This window comes from Pinus tabuliformis, chromosome 5_2 (assembly GCF_031772625.1).
Source record: "Pinus tabuliformis cultivar Carrire ecotype Pingquan chromosome 5_2, CPIR1, whole genome shotgun sequence".
In the NCBI taxonomy this organism is placed as follows: Eukaryota; Viridiplantae; Streptophyta; class Pinopsida; order Pinales; family Pinaceae; genus Pinus; species Pinus tabuliformis.
Genome location: NC_142306.1, coordinates 615,298,660 through 615,321,341, shown reverse-complemented (window position 1 = coordinate 615,321,341; position 22,682 = coordinate 615,298,660). Strand labels below are relative to the sequence as shown.

Sequence of the window (22,682 nt, the reverse complement as noted above, 5' to 3'; positions counted from 1 at the left end):
CTCAGATCTGTTGCACCGGTTTTCCCGCATTGGATTTTTCCAAGGACATTTGTCCAAAAACAATTGTGTCATTTGTGTTGTATCTTTCTCTTGTTCAGTTTCTAACAAATAACTTGTTCATGTAAATCTAACAAGTAGGAGAAATATCATCAGTTGCTGCAGTAGGAATTCCGTTTAGGAATTTTCACACAGTCCCCCCTTCCCATCATTGCTTGTCCCCAAGCAATGACAGATCTGGTTGCACCAAGCTTTGTCCTTTCAGAAACACTTCTTCATCTATTGTAACTCTCTTCCTTTGCCAGATGATTTAAGTTGTTTCTTTCATTTGTTGCATCATTAGTGAAATATGTGCAATAGATGCAACTATAAACCTCTAGATATGGTTCGTTGGGGGTGGATCCTCCCCTAAATGGTGACCCTGTCACAATTCATTTCGCATGTTGTCCATACTCTGTTGAAAAATGTGTAACTAGGTTCGGTCTTCATAAGTGTGAAATGTATTCTTGTAAATATAAAATTAAAAGAAGTTATTATTATTATTGGAGCATGGGTTTCATGCTCAAGTTCTTTTATTTTATAGGTCAAGCACCCATTGAGAACTTCTAGGGTTTGTCCTAGGTATAAGAGGCATTGTCATATATTGAAGACCTTATGGGCACATTGTAAATTGTAAAGAAAAAATTATTTTGTCTTTAAAGTGTCAAAATACCTCCAAGATCAAGTCGGACTAATGAGTTGTCAAGTCAGCCTACATGAAGAGCCACATCCACCCTTGAAGAAGCCTATATATAAAGGAATTCGTCCTCCACTTAGATCACTCAATCACTCACTCATCTCTTATGCGAAGAAGCAGAAGAAGAAGAAGTCAAAGAAGTCGAAGTGTTTCTAGGCCTTATCTATCTCTCTTGGGAAGATCGAAGTTAGGGTTTCTGCGTTGGGATCTCTTGTGGTTCGATTTTGGAAGCATAAGAGAAGGGAAGGCAAGCAAAGGTCTCTTAGGGCATCCTAGTAGCCCTAAGACTCAAGATAAGGCAAGCGAAGTCAAGAGGAAGGCTATTAGAGGGAGATCGAAATATCCTAGAGAAGCATCAGCAGTTGCCGGTGTTGATCAGTGGTTATCATTGATGTCAACCAAAGAAACACCAGTGGCTACCCCGATCTTGCATGGGCATTTTAACTTGACAACTTACTCTATTCTGAGTCAAGGATCTTCTAGATAGATTCTACTTGTCAAGGTGTTTCCGTTGATATATGGCACGCCACATAATTCTTCACGGTTTGAGAGATATTCGTGTTTGAAGTTAATAACCCCAATTAGTGGGCTAAAACCCTATGGGGTTGTGGCATGGCACTCACAATTGGTTGTGGTCATTTTTTTTTTGGTCAAGTAAATATGGAGCCTTCTATTAACAGAACAAGTACATTACATATGTTACAGGGTAAACCAAAATTCCTTTCGTTTACCAAAAAATGGTCCACATAACCTATCGGAAGCGTTATTGGCTTTAAACCTTTAAAACTTGGAACCATTCACTCTATCGAAAAATATGGATTGCACAGGAAATCCACAAAACCCGACCCACAAACCATAAGGTCGGACTTCAAATATATTACATCCGCAACCATAAAAAACAGCAGGTCCACATTTCCGGTTCAACGCCCTCCCACTGCGCTCACCGAACATCGATCTCCGATCAGCCTGAAATCTGCCATCCACCTCTTTCAACGATCGAACGGCTATCGTCGAATCGCTTAATGGCATATCGGCGAATCGCAATTCCAACTCCTCCTCCTTCCTTCGATCGCCGATCAACCACTTGTTGGAAATAATACTGAGAGGGGGGGTGAATCAGTATTATCTAGCAATTTACCAAATCTTCCTTATTTGATCTTTTGAAATATTCTTGCATATCAGTACCATAAAACAATGAGCATGAATAAAGAAAATAGACAGTCACACCGAAGAACACAAGATGTAAGGTGGAAACCCAATGCGGGAGAAAAACCACCTGCTGCAATAATGTCTCTATCTTCTTTCAAGAAATTCTTTTTACAATGATTTTGTACTGGTGCAGTCCTTTACCAGCACGCAGGCTGCAACCTGCAAAGAGCTACAACTCTTTCTCGTTTTCCAGACTTCTCCTGGAAGGGAGCTACAACCCCCTACTTCTTTTCATGAAGAAGCAAATGATCAACAAGTATACAACAGATACAGTCTACTATAGATATCAGATCAGTTATTACAGAAACAACCCAGAACACCTTATGAACAGAAATATACAGTTAACAGATCATCTTAAGACAGGGACGCATATTTTCTTGCTGTGGCCTGCGACTGGACGCAGTATACCTTATGCTGTTCTGCGTGCAGACGCACTGTTCCTTTTTGCTTGTCTGCGACCGACGCACACATCAACACTATCGCGCCGCGTCTTTCGCTTCAGAGACGCACCCAATACCACAGTCGCGCCGCGTCTTTCGCTTCAGAGACGCACCTGATCCTTTACTGTACTGCGTCCCGGCGCACTTTCCCTTCACTGAATCTGCGTCCCTTTAGATATAGAAGATAAGAGGACTTCAGAACCAACCCAAACACTCAGATCCACAGATCTGATCATGCGCCATATAGATCGTAGTCCATTAGAAGATTTACCCTTAAAGATATGGACTAGATCTCACCAAGAGATGATCAACCAAGATTATTCATAATCCAAATGAACTCCTTTGCTTTATATAGGCAAGCTTCTCCCCAAAGCGTGGAACAATACCACGAGCCGACACCATAGAAACACACAACCGTCGGCTAGATACCACACAAGAAACCCCCACGAGCTTTTCTCTACCTTGAAATGTGTGCACTGGGCGGACGCACCTTCTGAACGGCTGGCCAGCGTCCCTGGACGCGGGTTCTGTATGGTATACCTGCGGGGACGCATTTGCTGAACAAATTGCCTGCGTCCTTCTTGATTTACCACCTGAAAGAGTTTGCCATCAAGGACAACACCTGAATCATAATGCCAACAAACTCCCCCTTTGGACTTGATGGCAACCACATAATCTTCAGCTTCATCATTCCACATAATATTCAGCTTCATCATTCTCCCCCTTTGACATCAAGGGCAAAGGGTATGCTCCCCCTATGCTCATGCTTCTCCAGATCTGTAACCAGAAATCCATCATGAAGGAGACAGAGACATATTGCAGCTTATTTCAAAGATCTCCTACTCCATAATGCCAACAATGCATTATGTGCTCCCCCTGAGCCAATACCATCAATAGGAAGATGATCAATAGTGAGATGATGCATCAACAACCCCCAGCTTTTGCCTGAGGTATTCAAAAGTGTCCCTGGGCAATGGTTTGGTGAAAATATCAGCAACTTGTTCCTTAGAAGGAACATACTCCAACTTGACCTTCTGTTCAAGTACTTGTTCCCGGAGAAAATGGTACTTGATTGGTATGTGCTTGGTTTTTGAATGCATAACCGGATTCTTTGAGATGCTGATTGCACTTGTGTTGTCACATAAGATAGGAATAGGAGGTGTACAAGTGATTTGATAATCCTGCAAAGTCTGCATCATCCAAAGAAGTTGGGTGCAACAAGATGCAGCCGCAACATATTCCGCTTCAGCTGTAGACAAGGCAATTGAACTCTGTTTCTTGCTGAACCAAGATACCAGTCTGGGACCCATAAAGAATGCACCACCACTTGTGCTTTTCCTGTCATCCACGCTTCCGGCCCAATCTGCATCTGTATAAGCATGAAGAGTGAGATCTGTATCTCTAGGATACCATAGGCCATAATTTTGAGTCCCTTGAAGATATTTGAAGATTCTCTTTACTGCTTGAAGATGAGTCTCCTTTGGATTTGCCTGAAACCTTCCAACTATTCCAACTGCATGCATGATGTCTGGTCGGGTACCTGTCAAATATAGAAGACTTCCAATCATAGATCTGTAGGTTGGTTGATGAACTGCTGCGGATTCGTCATTTGCACTGAGTCTACATCCTGTAACCATGGGTGTACATACTGGTTTTGCATTTTCCATGCCATATTTCTTCAAAATCTGCTTGAGATACTTGGTTTGAGATAAAAGGATTCCTCCTTTCTTTTGTTGGATTTGCAAACCAAGGAAGTATGTCAGTTCTCCTAGCAAGGACATCTCAAATTCTTTCTGCATGACTGAGGCAAAGCTTTGACTCATAGCTTCTTCATTACTGCCAAAAATAATGTCATCTACATACACAACAAGTATTAGTAATTTGTCATTTTCAACTTTTATATAAAGATTGCTATCTGCTGAACCTTTTGAAAAACCTTGTTGATGAAGATATTTGTCCAACCGGTAGTACCAAGCCCTTGGAGCTTGTTTGAGACCATAGAGAGCCTTTTTTAATCGGCATACAAGATTTGGATCGTTTCCAAGAATGAAACCATCTGGCTGTTCAATGTACACTTCTTCATCCAAATCTCCATTCAGAAAAGCTGATTTCACATCCATTTGAAATACTTTGAAGTTCTGACAACTTGAGAGAGCAAGAAACATTCGGATGGCCTCAAGTCTTGCAACAGGAGCAAAAGTTTCTTCAAAGTCTATTCCTTCTTGCTGTGCATACCCTTTACAAACAAGTCTGGCTTTGTTTCTAATTACTTCTCCATTTTCATTCAATTTATTTTTGAAAACCCATTTTGTTCCGATAACATTCTTATCCTTTGGTCTAGGAACCAGCTCCCAAGTGTTGTTCTTTTCGATTTGCTCAAGTTCTTCATCCATTGCTTTCACCCAACATTCATCTTTGCATGCTTCTTTCACATTTTGTGGTTCAGTAGAGGAGAGTAATGCCAAATAACTTGAAGCTTCTGCAACTGTTCTTCTAGTTTGTATACCTGCTTCTTTTTGTCCCATGATCTGAGATTCTGGATGGTTCTTTTGAACATATCTGGATGGAGTCTTTTCTTCTATTCTTGTTCTTTCTTCTGCTTCTTCGTGAGGTCCGTCTTGAAATTGTTCTTGCGGTTCTTCTTCTTCATCATTCTGTCTTTGAGGGTAGCTTTCATCTTCTTCAATGTCTTCACGATGTATTTGCCTAGGAATGTATCCTTTCTCATCAACCACTACATCAATGCTTTCAACAATTCTGCCAAGTCTTTTATTGTAGCATTTGTATGCTTTGCTATGTGGAGAGTAGCCAAGAAGAATTCCTTCATCTGCTCTAGGATCAAGTTTGCCAAGCTGCTCCTCAGTATTTTTGATATAGCATTTGCTCCCAAAGATTTTGAAGTGCTTTACCGAAGGAGTTTTACCACTCCAGAGCTCATGAGGAGTTTGAGTGCTGTTCACTCGGACATTTGTCTTGTTGAGAATAATAACTGCCGCATGTGCAGCTTCACCCCAGAAGGTTGCAGGAGTTCCTGATTCATCAAGCATAGCACGAGCCATTTGCTGGATTGTTCTGTTCATTCTTTCCACTACTCCATTTTGCTGAGGAGTTCTAGCTGTAGAAAATTCTCTTCTTATTCCATGTTCATCACAGAAATCGAAAAATTCATTTGAAGTAAATTCTCCACCTCTGTCGGATCTGAGGCACTTAATCTTGTGACCTGATTCATTTTCAGCCAAGGCTTTGAAGGATTTGAATTTTTCGAAAGCTTCATCTTTGTGCTTCATAAGTCCTAACCAAACAAACCTGGAGAAATCGTCAATAAATAATATCAAGTATTCCTCTCCTCTAGGTGTTCTTTTTTTGAATGGTCCACATACATCTGTATGAACTAGCTCAAGAGGCATGCTGGCTGATCCTTCTTTTTCTGGAAAGTTAGTTCTAGTCTGTTTTCCAAACTGACATGATCTGCACATGGTGTTGTCAGGAATTTTGATATCTGGAAGATCGCGAACTGCCTGATATTTGCAAGCTTTCCTTATTTGTGAGAAGCTTAGATGTCCCAACCTTCGATGCCATAACCAGTGCTCTTCATCCTTGCTTAGATAGCATTGTTGTTGTTCTTCATCAAAAATGTATAGATTATTTGAAGTTCTTTTTCCTTTGAGAACTGTTTTACCTGTATCAAGATCACGAACAAGACATCCATTTGATCTGAATATAACCTCGGTTCTTTGATCACACATCTGGCTTACACTTAGAAGATTATGCTTTAGTCCATCAACAAACAAAACATTTCCAGCCTTAACATCTTCTTTTAAAGGAGCAATACCTTTTCCTTTTATAGTTGCAGGAGTATCATTTCCAAAAGAGACTTTCTTTCCCTTTTCTAAATTAGAATAAGATTCAAGTTTTTCTTTATCACCTGTCATGTGCTTTGAACATCCACTGTCAATGTACCATAGATTTTCTTGTCCTTCTGCATAGAATGCTATCCCACATCTTTCTGTTTGAGGTTCCTTTATTTTCCATGTTTTGGTGCCTGAGGTTTGTTCCCTTTTTTGTTCTTGTACCCTTTTTTTCGGAAACCTGCTTCTGCATTCAACATCTTCATGTCCAAAATTATTGCAAATAGAGCATTCAACTTCATTTTCAAGAGCTGAAAAATTGTTATAGGTCCTTTTTGTAATCCCTGTCATGCTTCTTTGTTTTTGAGCTTCCCTAGTCATGATTGTTTTATACGCAACACATTGGGCTGCTTTGTGACCAAAGTTATGGCAAGAAAAGCATTGTCCATTGAAGAAGTTTCTGCGATTATTGAATCTACCAGCCGACTGATTGTAATTTCTATTTTCATCTATTCTTGAACCAAATTGAGAAGATTTTACCTGTGGCTGGCTTTTGTTCACCCTTAAGCTGGATTGCCCCTGATAGTTTGAAGTTTGTCCCTGCTTTACCTGATGATCTTCCTTGTGTTCTTGCTCATTTCTTCTTGCAGCATCAAGATAACTTTTTGAAGTGGAAGCTTGAGAAGTTTCTCCATTGTAGCCCAGACCTGTCTTATTTAGTGGAGACCGCTGCACACTGATAATCTCATTCAACGTTTCAGATCCTTTGACAAACTTGAGATTAATAGTTTTTGTTTTCTCAATTTCTTTTCTAAGACCAACAATTTCACCTTCTAATTTTTCAAGATGTTTTTCCTTTTCATCAATCTGAAATTGTAGAGTATCAATAATCATGTTCTTTTCTTCTATACATCTCTTGAGTCTAGTAATTTCATCATAAAGGTTATCCACATCTATAGCATCCTCATAATTATCATCTTCAAATGCCATTAACAATCTATATTTGTTACCTTGTTCATCTTCATCACTGTTTGATAAGCCATCGCTATCTTCATGGGTGTAGTAGCTTTTCTTATTTGTACCCTGTTTCTTGTTCCATCTAACTGGTTCCTTTCCTTTATCCTTATAAGAGCATTTTGCAGCATAATGACCTACTCTTCCACAAGCAAAACATTTGAAAGGTAGCTTACCTCTGAACCTTCCAGAACCCCTTTGAAGATTTCTGACAAAGTTTGATTCTTCTTCTTCTTCTTCTGGAACATGACTTGCTTCATAGTGATCTTCTTTGCCTGATGCTTTAAAAGCAGCTTCCCTTCTGTCTGATGGCCCTCCCTTTCTCATTTCATAAGCAGTTAGAATTCCATGCAGCTGAGACATAGTGAGAACACGGAGATTTTCCTTTTCTTCTACTGCAGATACTTTAGATTCAAACTTGGGAGATAAAGATCTTAGAATCTTTTGAACTACTATAGTCTCTTTTATTTCTTCACCCAAATTTTTCATACAATTAACAATCTCATCTACCCGAAGAAAATAATTAGCCACACTTTCATCATTATACATCTTGAGAGTCTCATATTGAATCCTGAGAGTTTGAAGTTTAGCTTCTTTTACCTGTTCATCTCCTTCATAGCTGGTGATCATTTTGTCCCATATCTCTTTTGCTGATTTGAAGTGCATGACCTTCATGAACTCTGTTTGAGATATACTTCCTAATAGAGTACTGACTGCTTTTGCATTTGTTTCATATTGCTTTTTCTCAGCTGGATCTGTAGGAGTAACTGAAGGAAAGGCATAGCCTGATTCTACAATGTTCCAAACTTCTGTACCAAGAGATTGAAGATATGCAGTAACTCTTACCTTCCAATAATTGAAGTTTGTTCCATCGAAGACGGGTGGCCTGATTGATGCTTCTCTCTCGTAGTTGCTCATGATGATCGATCTACCTTCAAGCGATCAAGCTGTTCTGAAGGACCTGCTCTGATACCAATTGTTGGAAATAATACTGAGAGGGGGGGTGAATCAGTATTATCTAGCAATTTACCAAATCTTCCTTATTTGATCTTTTGAAATATTCTTGCATATCAGTACCATAAAACAATGAGCATGAATAAAGAAAATAGACAGTCACACCGAAGAACACAAGATGTAAGGTGGAAACCCAATGCGGGAGAAAAACCACCTGCTGCAATAATGTCTCTATCTTCTTTCAAGAAATTCTTTTTACAATGATTTTGTACTGGTGCAGTCCTTTACCAGCACGCAGGCTGCAACCTGCAAAGAGCTACAACTCTTTCTCGTTTTCCAGACTTCTCCTGGAAGGGAGCTACAATCCCCTACTTCTTTTCATGAAGAAGCAAATGATCAACAAGTATACAACAGATACAGTCTACTATAGATATCAGATCAGTTATTACAGAAACAACCCAGAACACCTTATGAACAGAAATATACAGTTAACAGATCATCTTAAGACAGGGACGCATATTTTCTTGCTGTGGCCTGCGACTGGACGCAGTATACCTTATGCTGTTCTGCGTGCAGACGCACTGTTCCTTTTTGCTTGTCTGCGACCGACGCACACATCAACACTATCGCGCCGCGTCTTTCGCTTCAGAGACGCACCCAATACCACAGTCGCGCCGCGTCTTTCGCTTCAGAGACGCACCTGATCCTTTACTGTACTGCGTCCCGGCGCACTTTCCCTTCACTGAATCTGCGTCCCTTTAGATATAGAAGATAAGAGGACTTCAGAACCAACCCAAACACTCAGATCCACAGATCTGATCATGCGCCATATAGATCGTAGTCCATTAGAAGATTTACCCTTAAAGATATGGACTAGATCTCACCAAGAGATGATCAACCAAGATTATTCATAATCCAAATGAACTCCTTTGCTTTATATAGGCAAGCTTCTCCCCAAAGCGTGGAACAATACCACGAGCCGACACCATAGAAACACACAACCGTCGGCTAGATACCACACAAGAAACCCCCACGAGCTTTTCTCTACCTTGAAATGTGTGCACTGGGCGGACGCACCTTCTGAACGGCTGGCCAGCGTCCCTGGACGCGGGTTCTGTATGGTATACCTGCGGGGACGCATTTGCTGAACAAATTGCCTGCGTCCTTCTTGATTTACCACCTGAAAGAGTTTGCCATCAAGGACAACACCTGAATCATAATGCCAACACCACTTGCACGACTGAACCTCCACCGTTGATCTACCCTTCGTGGATCCAACGGTCCATGCTAATTTTGGGTGGACAAGTAGCACGAGGATTAACCGCCCGAAAAGCGGTTTCCTCTCTCCTCCTTACTGCTACATGTCGCTTGAAGAGTGGAATCGGAGGTCTTCCTCGAAATATTTGTTACCACTTAGACCCCACCCGAAATACCACTTGTGGTTCGAGAAACCATTTCCTCGCGAATTAACTTGCGCGCTCTTCCACCAATCGATGGCTGTCGATCTATCCCATCGGACGGTCCTCGTTCCTTCCTCCCTACGCCGTTGATCTTTTGCTTATCGATGGATTTACACCTAAACCCCACAATTGGTTGTGGTCATTAAATAGTCAATAATTAATAATAATAAAAAATTTGCTCCTAAAATCCCTCCAACGTTCACTTATTGAGGACCCTCTCAACTCAAGACATTCATATAAATAGTGACCCTCATATCCTCCTCTAGTAGGGATTTTGTGGCTTCAAACAGGTCATCGTGGCATTTTCGCTATAACTTTTTTCTGTGAAGCTTCAGAAGCTTAAATTAAAACCCATTTGAGCTGAAATCTTGATGAACCTCGTGACCGAATTTCAGATCTTGGTTCGCTATATTTTCATAGATATGATCTGAGGAAGTTAGGGTTTTTGCAGGCTCCCGAATTCCATGTCAAACAGGTGACGTTGGGAAAATCGTCATAACTTTCTCTCTGAGCATTGGATTCAAATTTCGTAAATAGTGACAGAAAAGGGTGGACTATAGTTTGTTCAGTATCGCTTTCAGGGTCGAAGGTCGCAACAGTGAAACATGGAACTTCGTACAAGTTCGCTCTACTGAACCAGTCTATAATAAGGTCATTGTGGGAGATTGGGCACAACTCTTTCTTGAAGAATCCAATCTTGACCAGACCTGTGGGGTTGGAAAGAGGACTCAGAGGGTTACCACAGGACGAAATTTCAAACCCCGAAGATCCGAAATTACATAGATACAACAAATTCAATATTGAGCTCCTAGAAGGCAAGAAAAAGCATGCATTCAAGGATCACTATAGTAAGGACCACACATCAACAGTCAAGGGTAAGTCTCCTATAGCAAGGTATGTATGATTAGTGTTTACATTTGAATTTTGAGTATCATCTCTAACATATGTTTTTGCAGGACAACATAAGTATATACAAGGTCTCAGTTATATCTCTATGTCTCTATATGTCACAATTAGTTTTGATACCACATTTCAGATGTCCTATTCTTGATACTACACATTTGATGCTACATATTCTTGATGCTACACCAAGTCTGCTAAATCTATATGATGTTGTAATTTCATGTTACTTGTCTTGTCATAGTTGATAGAATGGTCTCTGTTGTTGTACTTAGAACTTGGTCCATCACAAGTCTAGGGTATGTCATCAATTTTTATTGTATATATCTTTAGGTCAGTTTTGGATATAGTCTTGCATAGAGTCCATGCCTATATCAAGAGTGGGAGTCTTTGTCTACTGCTGCAACAAGTCAACAACAAAAGTGACAAGCACACTTCAGGTACGCATTGTAATTTTAATTTGTATTTATTCATTATTATGCACTTACATGTATTTTGCAGGCAGAGGTAAGTTGAAGGGTATTTTGTTTTGTTTTGGGATTGGTTTCACCGGGAAAATTTTGCATGCAGGTAGAATAAGATTCAAGTACACCATCAAGCAAGAATTCAAGAGCAGACGTATCAAATCAAAGGAAGGATTGCAGCGGGACATCCTTGAAGACATGATAACCATCCAGATATCGTGAAGTATTGTTAAGGCCAAGATTCATCATTGTAAAGTTGTAAAAGAGTCATTTATAAAAGAGTCATCATTGTAAAAGAGTCGTCATTGTAAAGTTGTAAAAGAGTCATCATTGTAAAGATTGTAAAAGAGTCGTTCTGCCTAGAGTCGAAGATGCAGTGTTGGTAGGTATAGGAGTCACTGTTGGGATGATGTCATGGTTGGGTTGCAGGTCATTGAGTGATTGGGTATTTGGCCAAGTACACGAAAATCATTGTACACCTTATTATATCGTGGATCGTTGTCCCTGGTTTGGGAATCCACAATTGTGTCTTATTTCAGTTATTATAGGGTGGTAGGGAGGTGCTAGGCAGGTGCATGAAGTCACCTACAGATTGGGGCCTGTGAAAACTTCAGGGTGGTAGGGTGGTGCTAGGGCGAGTTGTGGCTCGCTGGGGTGTTGAGGCATCCATTAAGTTGATTACTGAAGAAACCAGGGCGTTCGGGTGTCCTTACAGTGGGAGCTAGAGAAGAATGCTTTTCTAGAATTCTAGGAAGTTGTTGTTTTCATTTTAGTTGGGGTTGAAGATTAAAGAATTTATTAGAAAAATGTTCGGTGGTTTTTCACCCGGAGGGGGTTTTCCACCTAAAATTCTTGTGCCTAATGTGTTCGTTTATTTACTGTTATCACTGCATAAACATTAATAATAATTGAAGGTTAACTAATGCTCTGAAAAGATTTAAAAGTGCCAATTGCTAAGGAATGTTGATTCACCCCCTCCTCTCAATATTTTCAACAACTGGTATCAGAGCTTGGTTCCTTCAATAGCAGTCTAACAAGTGGAAGGAGATCATGGAGTATACTAAGAATAGAGTTCCTTTATTCAATGAAAATAACTATGCACTTTGGAGTGGAAAAATGCAGGTTCATTTGTTGGCGCAAGGATACGAAGTATGGGAAATCGTTGACAAAGGCTTCACACCGACCTAGGATGAACAAGGTAAGAAAAATATGGTATATGATGCAAAGGCTAAAGATCTTATTATCAGTGGGCTTATCAAATCTGTTTATCTTAAGGTATTGAGTTGCAAAACTGCTAAAGAGGTATGGGGCAAGCTTGAAAATATATATGCAGGTGACTCAAAGGTGAAAGAAGCAAAGCTTCAAATTTTCAGGGCAAAATTTGAGCAACTCAAAATGAGGGAAGATGAAGATATTGTTGCATACTTTCAACATGTTGATGAAACAACAAATACATTGGAAGGTTTGGGAGAACCTGTTGAAACGAAAATTGTTGTCCGAAAGATCCTCAGAACCTTGCCAGCAAGATTTAACCCTAAGGTATCTGTCTTGGAAGATAGATCGAATCTGACCAATCTCAACATAGATGAATTGCATGGAATTCTTACGGCATATGAAATGAGGATTGAAGAAGAGGATGGCACATCTCACTTAGTAAGGACAAGCAGACTCCGAAAGCAAAAACTTGCAATTGTAAGGATGAGGAAAAGGAAGAAGATGAAGAAGAATTCTCAGATAAAGAATTTGCCTACTTCACGCGGAAAATGAGAATAGGTACGGGAAAATTCAAAGGTAAACTTCCATTAATATGTTTTGATTGTGGTGAGGTTGGGCATTTTGCAGCCAAATGTCCTCACAAAAATGAGGGTGTTACGAAAGGGAAGAAAAGTCCTAAGAAGTTCAACAAGCAAGGCAAGAAGAAATGGTTTAAGAAAAGTTTCTTCTCCAAAGAAGATAGTTCCTCATCCAAAGAAGACAGTGATAACAAAGAAGAATTCAATGGAAGAGTATTGTTTATGGCCAAGCACAATAAGCAAGAGGCACCTGACGAAGAAGGAGACGAAGAAGAAGAAATTACTGAGGTTGAATTTCAAAATGAAGTGATCGGGGTTATCAAAGAGCTCAAAGCCGAGAAGAAGCATGTCAACACTCTTGAAGACGAATTCCTCAAAGAGGATTTCCTCCCAGGGACCAACCTTCAACATGTCATCCACAATGAGTTTGAAGACTAAGTCAACTCATCAAAAGAAATATTGTATTACACTGTATACATTGAGTTCTCCCACTAAGTGGGTCGAATTGTCTTCAACACTTCCAAAGGTTCTAATGTTCCATAAGGAAAATGTCAGAGGTCAAAACCGTGAAGAATAGTGCTTATCTCTCTTCTAATGTCCACCTCAAAGCCTCTAATGTTCCATTTGAACAACTCGACTTGTCTTGGGAATGAAGGTCATCATCCTTGGTAATTTGCTCCATAAGATATGACTATTAATTTGACCTTCAATGGCTACATTTTGTCCACAAAGGCATCTTTTAGGAAATAATAAACCTTCAACAACTAGGTTGACCCTTTTAATATCTGTTTTCTTATTTTACTTGACTTTTCATGCATTAATGAGTCAATTTGGCCACCTCATCCATATCTCCAATGCCCTAGTCTACTTGGCCAAGCTTTCCATGTTATTTTTCTCTCCTTGCCACCTAGTGTCACATCATATGCTCTATCACCTGAAAAAATCCAAAGTGTTGCCACATAAGCTTGGCCAAACCCTTTGAAAACTTGTTAAACCTTGGATCTCCAATGCCCTTAAGGAAAAAAATTCTCTGAGACATGGGTTTTGTTCCTCTCAACGAATAGATAACTTTGGACATAATGCATGTCGAAAATGATGCAACATTCCACCTGTTATGCCCTTGGAAAGTTGTGCATCCATATTGATTGCCTTTGACCAACCATAACACGAAAATTTCTCATCCAAATGGAACAAATCCATGTGGCATGTTATCCTCTCACTGTGTTGTGCAATCTAGGACCTTGTTGACTTTTTCACCACTTTGCATTGGAAAGCGTGAACTACCTTGGGAAGTGTTAAAACTTAAAACATCACTAACTATAAAACTACCATATCTAAGGAACATCTAAGGGATACGACGTCAAAGCCAAAGACACTTACAGACTCAGTAGACTCATAACCATGTGGAAAGACATAGGTGCACCTGACATGGTTTGGACTGGCCCCTACATTAGTGATCACCCCTACAAAAGGAAGGCTCCTCTAAAACCATGAGTCCACATATAAGCACACCCAATGACCTCCAATCATATCCACAATGAAAGGAACCCGAGATGAACTCAAAGGGACTGCCCATGGCCCGACAAAAAACAAACTGACTCAACATGACACAAGGTCTAAGATGCCTATAGAGCCTCACATTGTTGTTACATGGATTTGACTTGTGACCTTGGGCTTAGAATGGTGTTTAAGAATGTTGCAATGAATATATAAGTACCCCTATTGAAAGAGGAGTAACAGTTCCAAGACATAGATGTGAAGTTTCCTTAATTGCAACAACCGGAAATTAATCTTCTAACTTAAGCATTTTATTTGTCTTCAGAACTTATTATGGAAAATAATGATCAATTCACCACTGCAATCTTCACAAATAAAATACAGAAATTGAGAAAATAATGCACACACATAAAATTCGAAACTGGTATTTTTGGACAATAGTCCCTAGAAAAACCCCAATGTGGGGAAAACCAATTCAGCAAATGAGGGCTTACATTATTATTAAATCTTCAGCGAAATTGAGAAATGTAACAATTGCTTGCCTTTCACTGGCAAAACTCCAACATACAATTTTCTCCACTGGCAAATCAATCTAGAAACCCAACGTTTCCTCTGCAAAATAAAGCCTACTGAGTGCAATTTGCATTCCTGCCTACAACTTGCACTGGCAACTGGAAATGCGTACAGCTTAAATGGACCTCGTACAACTACAAGGAAATCATTCCTGCAACCCCTTCGTCTGCCTGCAACTCGACTAAACAACTTGCACTTTCCCGGCACCTGTCTCCAGTAACTGGAAATCGATCTGCTACCCGGATCGGCACACCGGCTAATTCACACTGCCTAGTACGGCATCTCTATAGATAAATTTGGCCTCCCTTCTTGTCAGTGGAATGTTGGAATCACTATGGAGAATTCCTCTGAAAATTCTCTCCCCAATCTCTCTACCGAAACCCCGCTGTTAGTATCTCCCTCTACTTCAACTTTGGCCTTGCTAATCACTGCGACTAGGTAAGTCAAACTACTTGAATTGTTGTCTCTCCAAACCTCGTCGAATTGCTCTATAATCTCTCATTGAGCAACCAACGACCACAATCTAATCACAAGCAATGGCTAAGATCATCTTGATCCCATCAAGTGACTTTTCTGGAAGTCTCTAGAGCAAAATCAATTTTTCTCAATTAATCTGATTTAATTTACCAGTATTCCTAAGTTTGACTTAGGAAAATATTTAATAATTACCTAATTAATCTAATTGAGGTGTTTCTCGCGAAACCTTTTCTAGGTATTGGAGAAAATATGTTCCTTAGCCTCATAGACACCATAGAGACTAGAGCACATGTTTGCTGCTACCAAAAACTAACAATAGATATCTCTTTGTGACACCTACGATAGTGCCACAACCATCCTAATTTTCTCAGTCAAGGTAACCATTAGCAAATTTTGCCAATGCTTGGCTCTCTTACAAATCATTAACAACATGGGTTACTTTCTAGTCAAGTATTGGACATTAATAAAATTATCTTAACTTATCTTCTCTCTACAGAGCAATGAATCAACATAGCATATCCCCATGACTTACCTTGGCCAAAGCATATGATAAATATGGGTGTAGCATGAGTGAAGAGCGATGGGAGAGATCCCCTACTTAAAGGAAAAGAAGGAAAAGAATCCATTGTAAATAATAACATGAGAGATTCACCCACTTCCCTCAATCAAAGCCTATGATAAATATGGGTGTTGTGTGAGTGAAGAGTGATGACATGAGAGATCCACCTGATTAAGCAATTATGTACACAAAAGTTGTTCATAATTTTGTCTCGCTCGCCCACTATACCACACACATGTTGAAAGCTCCAGTAACTAAAGTAATCATGGGTGCAATAATCATTCATGTACCTTTGTCTCATTTGCCCACTACCACACACAAGTGGATGATGGCATAAAAGCTCCACTAATTAAGACAATCATTTGCACAGAAGGTCATCCATGTATCGATGTTTCATTTGTCCCATTATTTTCTCCTCTTGCTAGATCATTGCCATCTTGTGCTCCTAGCATGTCTTCAACATTTGCAATTTACATTTTACCATATTTTCCACTCTGTCATAAAAGTGGTAACAAGACTTGACATGTCAAACTAGGTAAACATCTTTAAAAAAATGCTAATAAGTCTAGACCTAATCATTCTCTAGGTAGGCATTGGTCTTTGGCTCTACACTAGGACTATGCACAAGCTATTTAGATCATTTACATTGTGATGTGTTTCAAACTCAACCCACATGGCTCAAGATTTGCTAGGCGTTAAAATCTGAGTACTGCAAAGTGAAGGGTAAAAAGCATCAGTCTAACCTCTACATGCCTTAAATAGCTAGATCTTAGCTAGGTCAATGAACCTGGGTAGCGCTTGCCCTCTCTTCAGGGCACGCAAAGGCCATAGTAGCCAAACTTGGCTCAAGAACAACTTGGCAAGCCCTGGAGAATGAGTACAACTCCTACGCAGCAAAAAATTCAGCCAACTTGAGTGACCCTCTTATGTATTTTCCTATATTTTTGTGGCAATGCAAGTCTTTGACTTTGGCTCACCACGTCAAACTTGTCAAGAGTTAAAAGCTTGCAAGTTACTCGAAAGTAAGAATTTGGTTCGCAAGTAATTGGGAGTCAAACTTTCAAACTGGACTCTCTCTTATTGGCGAGGGATCTTAATCTCACAATTGGACTAGATGAGATATGGGGGAGGACATGCAGATTAGATCTTATTGCGAACCGACTCAAAGATATCATCGGAGACTACAATCTGGTGGACATTCGCCCTCCTCAACTGGCTCCTACATGGGATAATGGCAGGACGGGTGACATGCATGTTGCTAAGAGGCTGGATAGATTTCTATTACATGAGCATCTGATTGATAGATTGGGTTTGATCCACTCAGGGATCATCAACTCTTTTATATCTGACCACAAGCCCATTATCTTGAAGTGCAATAGGGATGACCTTAGAATGGGAGTGCCATTTAAATTTAACCGGGTGCGACTAGAGGACCCGGATTTTGACATACTTGTAAGGGAATTTTGGTCACAATATCGGGCAAAGGAGGCATCTCCTATGGAGGTGATTATGGAGAAATTACATGCCCTTAAGGTGGTGGAAAAAGATGGGAGCAGAAAAAGAAAAATCAAATGAACAAAGACCTCAAGGACATCTCGAACGAATTGGATAGACTAGGCCTGCAACTGCAAAGGGGGCACCCTTCCCGGGATCTGTTGACATCCATCAGGTTGCTAGAAGAAAAAAGATTGTCACTGTTGCACATCCAGGAGGTCACGTGGCACTTAAAAAGTAGGGCACTATGGATACAAAAGGGGGATAGGAATGCAAAATTCTTCCATAGATATGCGAGCCACAGAAGGAAGATTAACACCATCTGGGATATGAAGGACTCTGATGGGAACCTGATTCAGACTCTACAGGACATTCAAAGGGAGGTAGTTAACTTTTTCGAAAGGGCATACAAGAGCAAGGAGGTTGATTGCATTGAGGACCAGATCTGGGGTGTGGGTTTATACCCCACTTTGTTTGACGGTGACTCAAACGATGCACTATACAAGTGTGTCACAAAGGAAGAAGTACAGGAGGTACTTAGATCTTTTAAAAGGGACAAATACCCAGGACCGAACGGGTGGACCATCGAGCTATTTATTCATTTGTTCGATATTATGTATGTTGATTTACTGGCGATGGTCGAGGAATCTCAACTACAGGGATTTATACACCCGCACATCAATTCTACATATATCTCGCTCATCCCCAAGAGGCAGCTCACTTGGTCTTTCCTGGACTATTGACCCATTTCTCTGTGCAATCTCATATATAAATTAATTTCCAAGATTATTGCTCCCAGGATCAAGCATATTTTGTCAAAATATATATCACCCGAGCAATTTGGCTCTCTGCATGATAGACAGATACATGATGCAGTGGCTACCGCACAGGAGTGCCTACATTCCATACATACAAAAAAGATGAATGCCGCAGTCATGAAGGTTGACTTGCAGAAATCATACGACTGCCTTGACTGGGGCTATCTACGGTTGGTCTTGCATAAAATTGGACTACACCCCAAGAACATTGAATGGATCATGGCATGTGTTTCAAATGTTAGATATGTTGTGATCATCAATGGCTATCCCACAAGGTATTTTGGTGTGGGCCGAGGATTGACACAAGGATGTTCTCTATCTCCTTTATTATTTATCTTGGCCATGGAGGGACTTAGTTTGCATATTAAACAGACTGTTGATAAGGGAGAATTTCAGGCTCTCAGTTTGGGACAGAACATTAAGATCTCGCACAATTTTTTTGTGGATGATGTTCTTATTATGGGCATGATTACTAGATTTGCATGGCTGGCGCTTTACCACATTTTCTTCAAGTTTGGAAATGCCACGAGCCTTTTTATGAATCAACAGAAATCCTTAATTATATATGGTTGGGGTCACGAGGAGGACATCACCTATATCAAATCGTTATTTGGCGTGGAAGCTAAAAGTATAGAGGGGGGTATGAAATATCTGGGTTTTCATATCAAACCCAATAACGACAGGATTAATGATTGGATGTGGTTGGTGGATCGTTTCTTCAGCAAGATCTCGAGGTGGGAGCATAGATGTCTTTCTCTGGGTGGTCAGCTCACTCTTACTCAGTCTATCATTACCCAGTTGGCGGTTTACTGGGCGCATCTCTACTGTCTTCCAAGTACTATCATCTCGAAACTCAACAGAATCATGGCTAAGTTCATTTGGTCTGGTTCGGGTACCAGGAATAAATACCATTTGACTACACTGGCCTCCATTGCTACCCAAAGTCATGGGGGGATGGGGTATTATGGACCTGAGGCGTTTCGGATGGGCCTTGCTAATCAAAACCTTGTGGCATGGCATTTTCGAGAATGGCATCTGGGCGGACATCATCAGAATTAAATACCTCAAAGGTAAAAAAATTACATACTGGATGCGTCGAGAGCTTATTGGTGTACATATGGGATCGGCCATATGGCTCAGCCTGAACAAAATCCAGCACTGGTTCCTGCAGAGGATTTGTTGGTCTTTTGGCCTTGGGAATAAGATACTCATTGGCCCAGATCGCATATTGGGAGTGAGACCGGAAATTCACATTTCAGAGAGGCTCATTCACTGCATTAATGGCTCGGGATATTTTTCTGGAACCAGGCCATCAGAAGCTGGGATGGGAATATCCTAATCTGGAAGGAGGCGGGGGAGATGGGCCTTAGGGGTCCGGAAGCATTAGAATGGGAACTTATCAGAAGAGATATGCGCTTGACTAGCAGTTGTAGGGGGAAGGAGAGCGACCAGATAGGATGGCAAGGGGAGATGAAGCACGGGGATATATGTGTGGAGGACTGCTACAAAACCATATACCATTACAATCATAATATAAATGAGGTATGCTGGGTTTTTAAGTTCTGGAAAACTAAGTTGCCTATCAAAATCAATTTATTTGTCTAGCTAGTCTGGAAAAACTAAAATTTAACATGGGATAATCTACAGAAGAGGAATTGGCAGGGGCCTAGTATATGCGTTTTATGCAAGGAGGAGGCGGAAGATAATGTTCATTTGTTTCTAAGATGCCCTATCTCAAAGCAGATCTGGACAGAGTTATCTGGCCGATTTAATTTCCCATTGACTCCATTTGACACTATCTCGGACTACCTGTCTTGGTGGAGTCAAAAATCTCCCCAGTGGCATCTCATTCCTCTCTCATACTTTTGGGAAATCTAGAGATGGCGGAATCTTATTATTTTTGAAGGATTGATGGGGGACATAACACTGGTGGTTAATCGCATTCTGGGGTGGTCTACTCCTATCTTGTCCACTCCTATTAGACCTAATCGGCCTTCTATCCCGAAGGCTGGCCCCGGGATTCTATGTCCGGCCGGTTTTTTTGATGGTGCCGCTCAAGGGGGCAGATGTGGATGTGGTTTCTGGATCGTCATCTCATTGGAACAGGAATGCTGGGTACACTGGGGGGCTGGCAGTGGTGCTAACATGAAAGCAGAGGCCATGGCTTTGTGGGGACTCCTTTGGTTTGTATCTTTCTTGTGCATTCCCTCCATCCATATTTATGGGGATTCACAGTCTATTATCAACCATGTTCGGGGCATCACGAGTATCACGAAACCGCATCTCCAAGGCTGGCTCAAACAAATCATGATTCTCTGGAGGTCTTTCAGGCACATATCTATTCAGCGTATTGGCAGAGAATTCAATTAAAACGCTGACAAGATGTCCAAGAAGGGCATACAGGCTCAGCAGGATGGGATGCATATTGAGATATTGGTGGGCAGCACCACCCTTGACACTGGTTTTCTCCTTCCAGGATAGATTTTATAGGATGCTGAATCTTCAGTATTAATCCCCTGTTTTTACTGTCTGTTATCTCTTTTTGCACATTCTGAGGACAGTTTCTTTTTGTTCAGGATGTGCACATGATGGATGGTTTTTATATTTTAGTTTTACTTCATATCCCTGGTGTTGTTTCTGGTTTTTTAATTTGGGACTGTATGTGGTTACTAATTGGACTATTACATATCTGGTGGATGCAATATGCATCGATTCTGATGGTATATGTACCAATATTTGAGTATAATACAAATCTCAGTAAAACAAACTCACGATATGGGAGTTTCACTGGCCAAAGGCAAGTTTTTGCCAAGCTGTGTCAACTCGTCTCAATTTAGGCACCGAGCGGGGTATGAATTGCAAGGGTGGACCAATTCGCCATCCCCCAACTTTTGGGTTACTTCGTTAGATCCTTTAAGAAATGCCACCAGGACAACTTAGGATTATTGGAAACCAAAAAAAAATCCTTTTGGAAACTCTTTACAGCCTTCAATGTAATATGATATGTGTGAATGATGGGACATTTCTTTTCCGAAAAGAAACTGGTATCGAACATTTATATGTACAAATAAATCATAGATACGGCTTTAAGAAGGATATACGAACAGGCCAGGCAAGCTCAATTAGCGATCAATTGAAGTGTTATGTAAGTTCATGAGGTACTTATACGGTTCCATTTGGGGCCGGCTGGCCTAGGCTCAGCCTAGTTCGGAGTGAAACAGAGGGATGTAATGGTAATGGTTGAAATGAACCCAGTGTCACTGTCACTCAAATACAATACAAGAAACAAGCAAATTTTTCCAGTAAACAAGCATTTTTTCATAAATTGATATTAAAAAGGGCTGTTGCAATTTTTATTTTTATTTTATGAAGCACACAGTGGGGAGTTTCAGGCTACCAGTTATGATCAAAACGAGATTTCAATATATTGAAGAATTGGAGAAACAAAAACAATAATATAAATGCACCAACCTTTTCAATCTTGAATTTGATTCTAGCTTCTGCATTTGGAAACTTTATCTTCTTCTTGTTGTTCTTCTTCTTAATCTTTCCGATCAACAATTTCGCTCTTGGTTTATTTCTCCTCTTATTCTTGTCCTCACTGGATTTGTCTACCTCAAATTTGGGAGCGCCTTCCCATTGTAACAGCCCATTGGCAGTGTCGCTGCTGAAGAATTTAACAGAACTTGATGACCACAGCGGTAATTGCGGCCTCGAAGTTGAACCTAAAAGGAATCGATGGTATTGATATTGTTGCTGCAGGGATGAAACCCACCTGTAAACTCCATGGTCAGCGTTTGTTATTACAGAACAAAGGCAAAAATCCCATAGATTTAATACATTGCCTAGAGGTTAATACATTACCTAACGGTTCCGAGACGGGGTGCTCGATTTAAGACTATGGAGGTACTCTTTAACAAAAAACTGAATACCCACATCGCATAAGCACGGTAATATTCATTTAAAGGCCAAAACCAAGCAAAGAACTGAGACTTTCAGTGGCCGCGGAGTCACATATATGCGCCCAACAGTGGGAAGCCTCCTTTTTGCTCGACACCTTGCTTGGGTGGAATTTATACGAAGTTAAAATAGTAACAGGGCGTAGTTGTCTTCGTCTTGCGGAGATTCTGGCAAAGCACTGATTTTTTTCGCATTCTTCAGCGAAGTGACAATTTCACTGGGAAGTCATTTTTAATCATAATCTGGTTTTTTTTATTTCAAACCGTTTGACCACATGATTATTTTGAATAGATTTTTTAGGGTGGAAAATGAAAGGAAGGAAGAAAAAAAAAAAAATCATTTTAACATGCGTGAGGCTAAAGATAGTTTATAGGACATATTGCTTCTTCATCTGCTTGATGTATTCGGTCCTTTCTCTATGAAGCGTCATAATAAATGCTCCCAGCTTCTCGATAAACCCCTCGCTAAATAGATTATCCCAAGAGCTAG

The 22,682-nt window shown here is 40.4% G+C and overlaps 1 protein-coding gene across 1 annotated transcript in view; it reads right to left on the bottom strand.

Moving 5' to 3' along the window:
• Positions 1 to 22,414, bottom strand: part of LOC149160526 (putative CRM domain-containing protein At3g25440, chloroplastic) — a 98,882-nt gene extending 76,468 nt beyond the window's left edge. The window contains exons 1-2 of the mRNA XM_089436716.1: positions 22,098 to 22,414; positions 21,705 to 22,008 (exon numbers count right to left, since the gene is read on the bottom strand). Of these exons, the coding sequence (XP_089292842.1) occupies positions 21,705 to 22,008; positions 22,098 to 22,171 (378 nt within the window). The 5' untranslated portion in view covers positions 22,172 to 22,414. The remainder of the gene's footprint in view (positions 1 to 21,704; positions 22,009 to 22,097) is intronic.
• Positions 22,415 to 22,682: the final 268 nt, after the last annotated feature.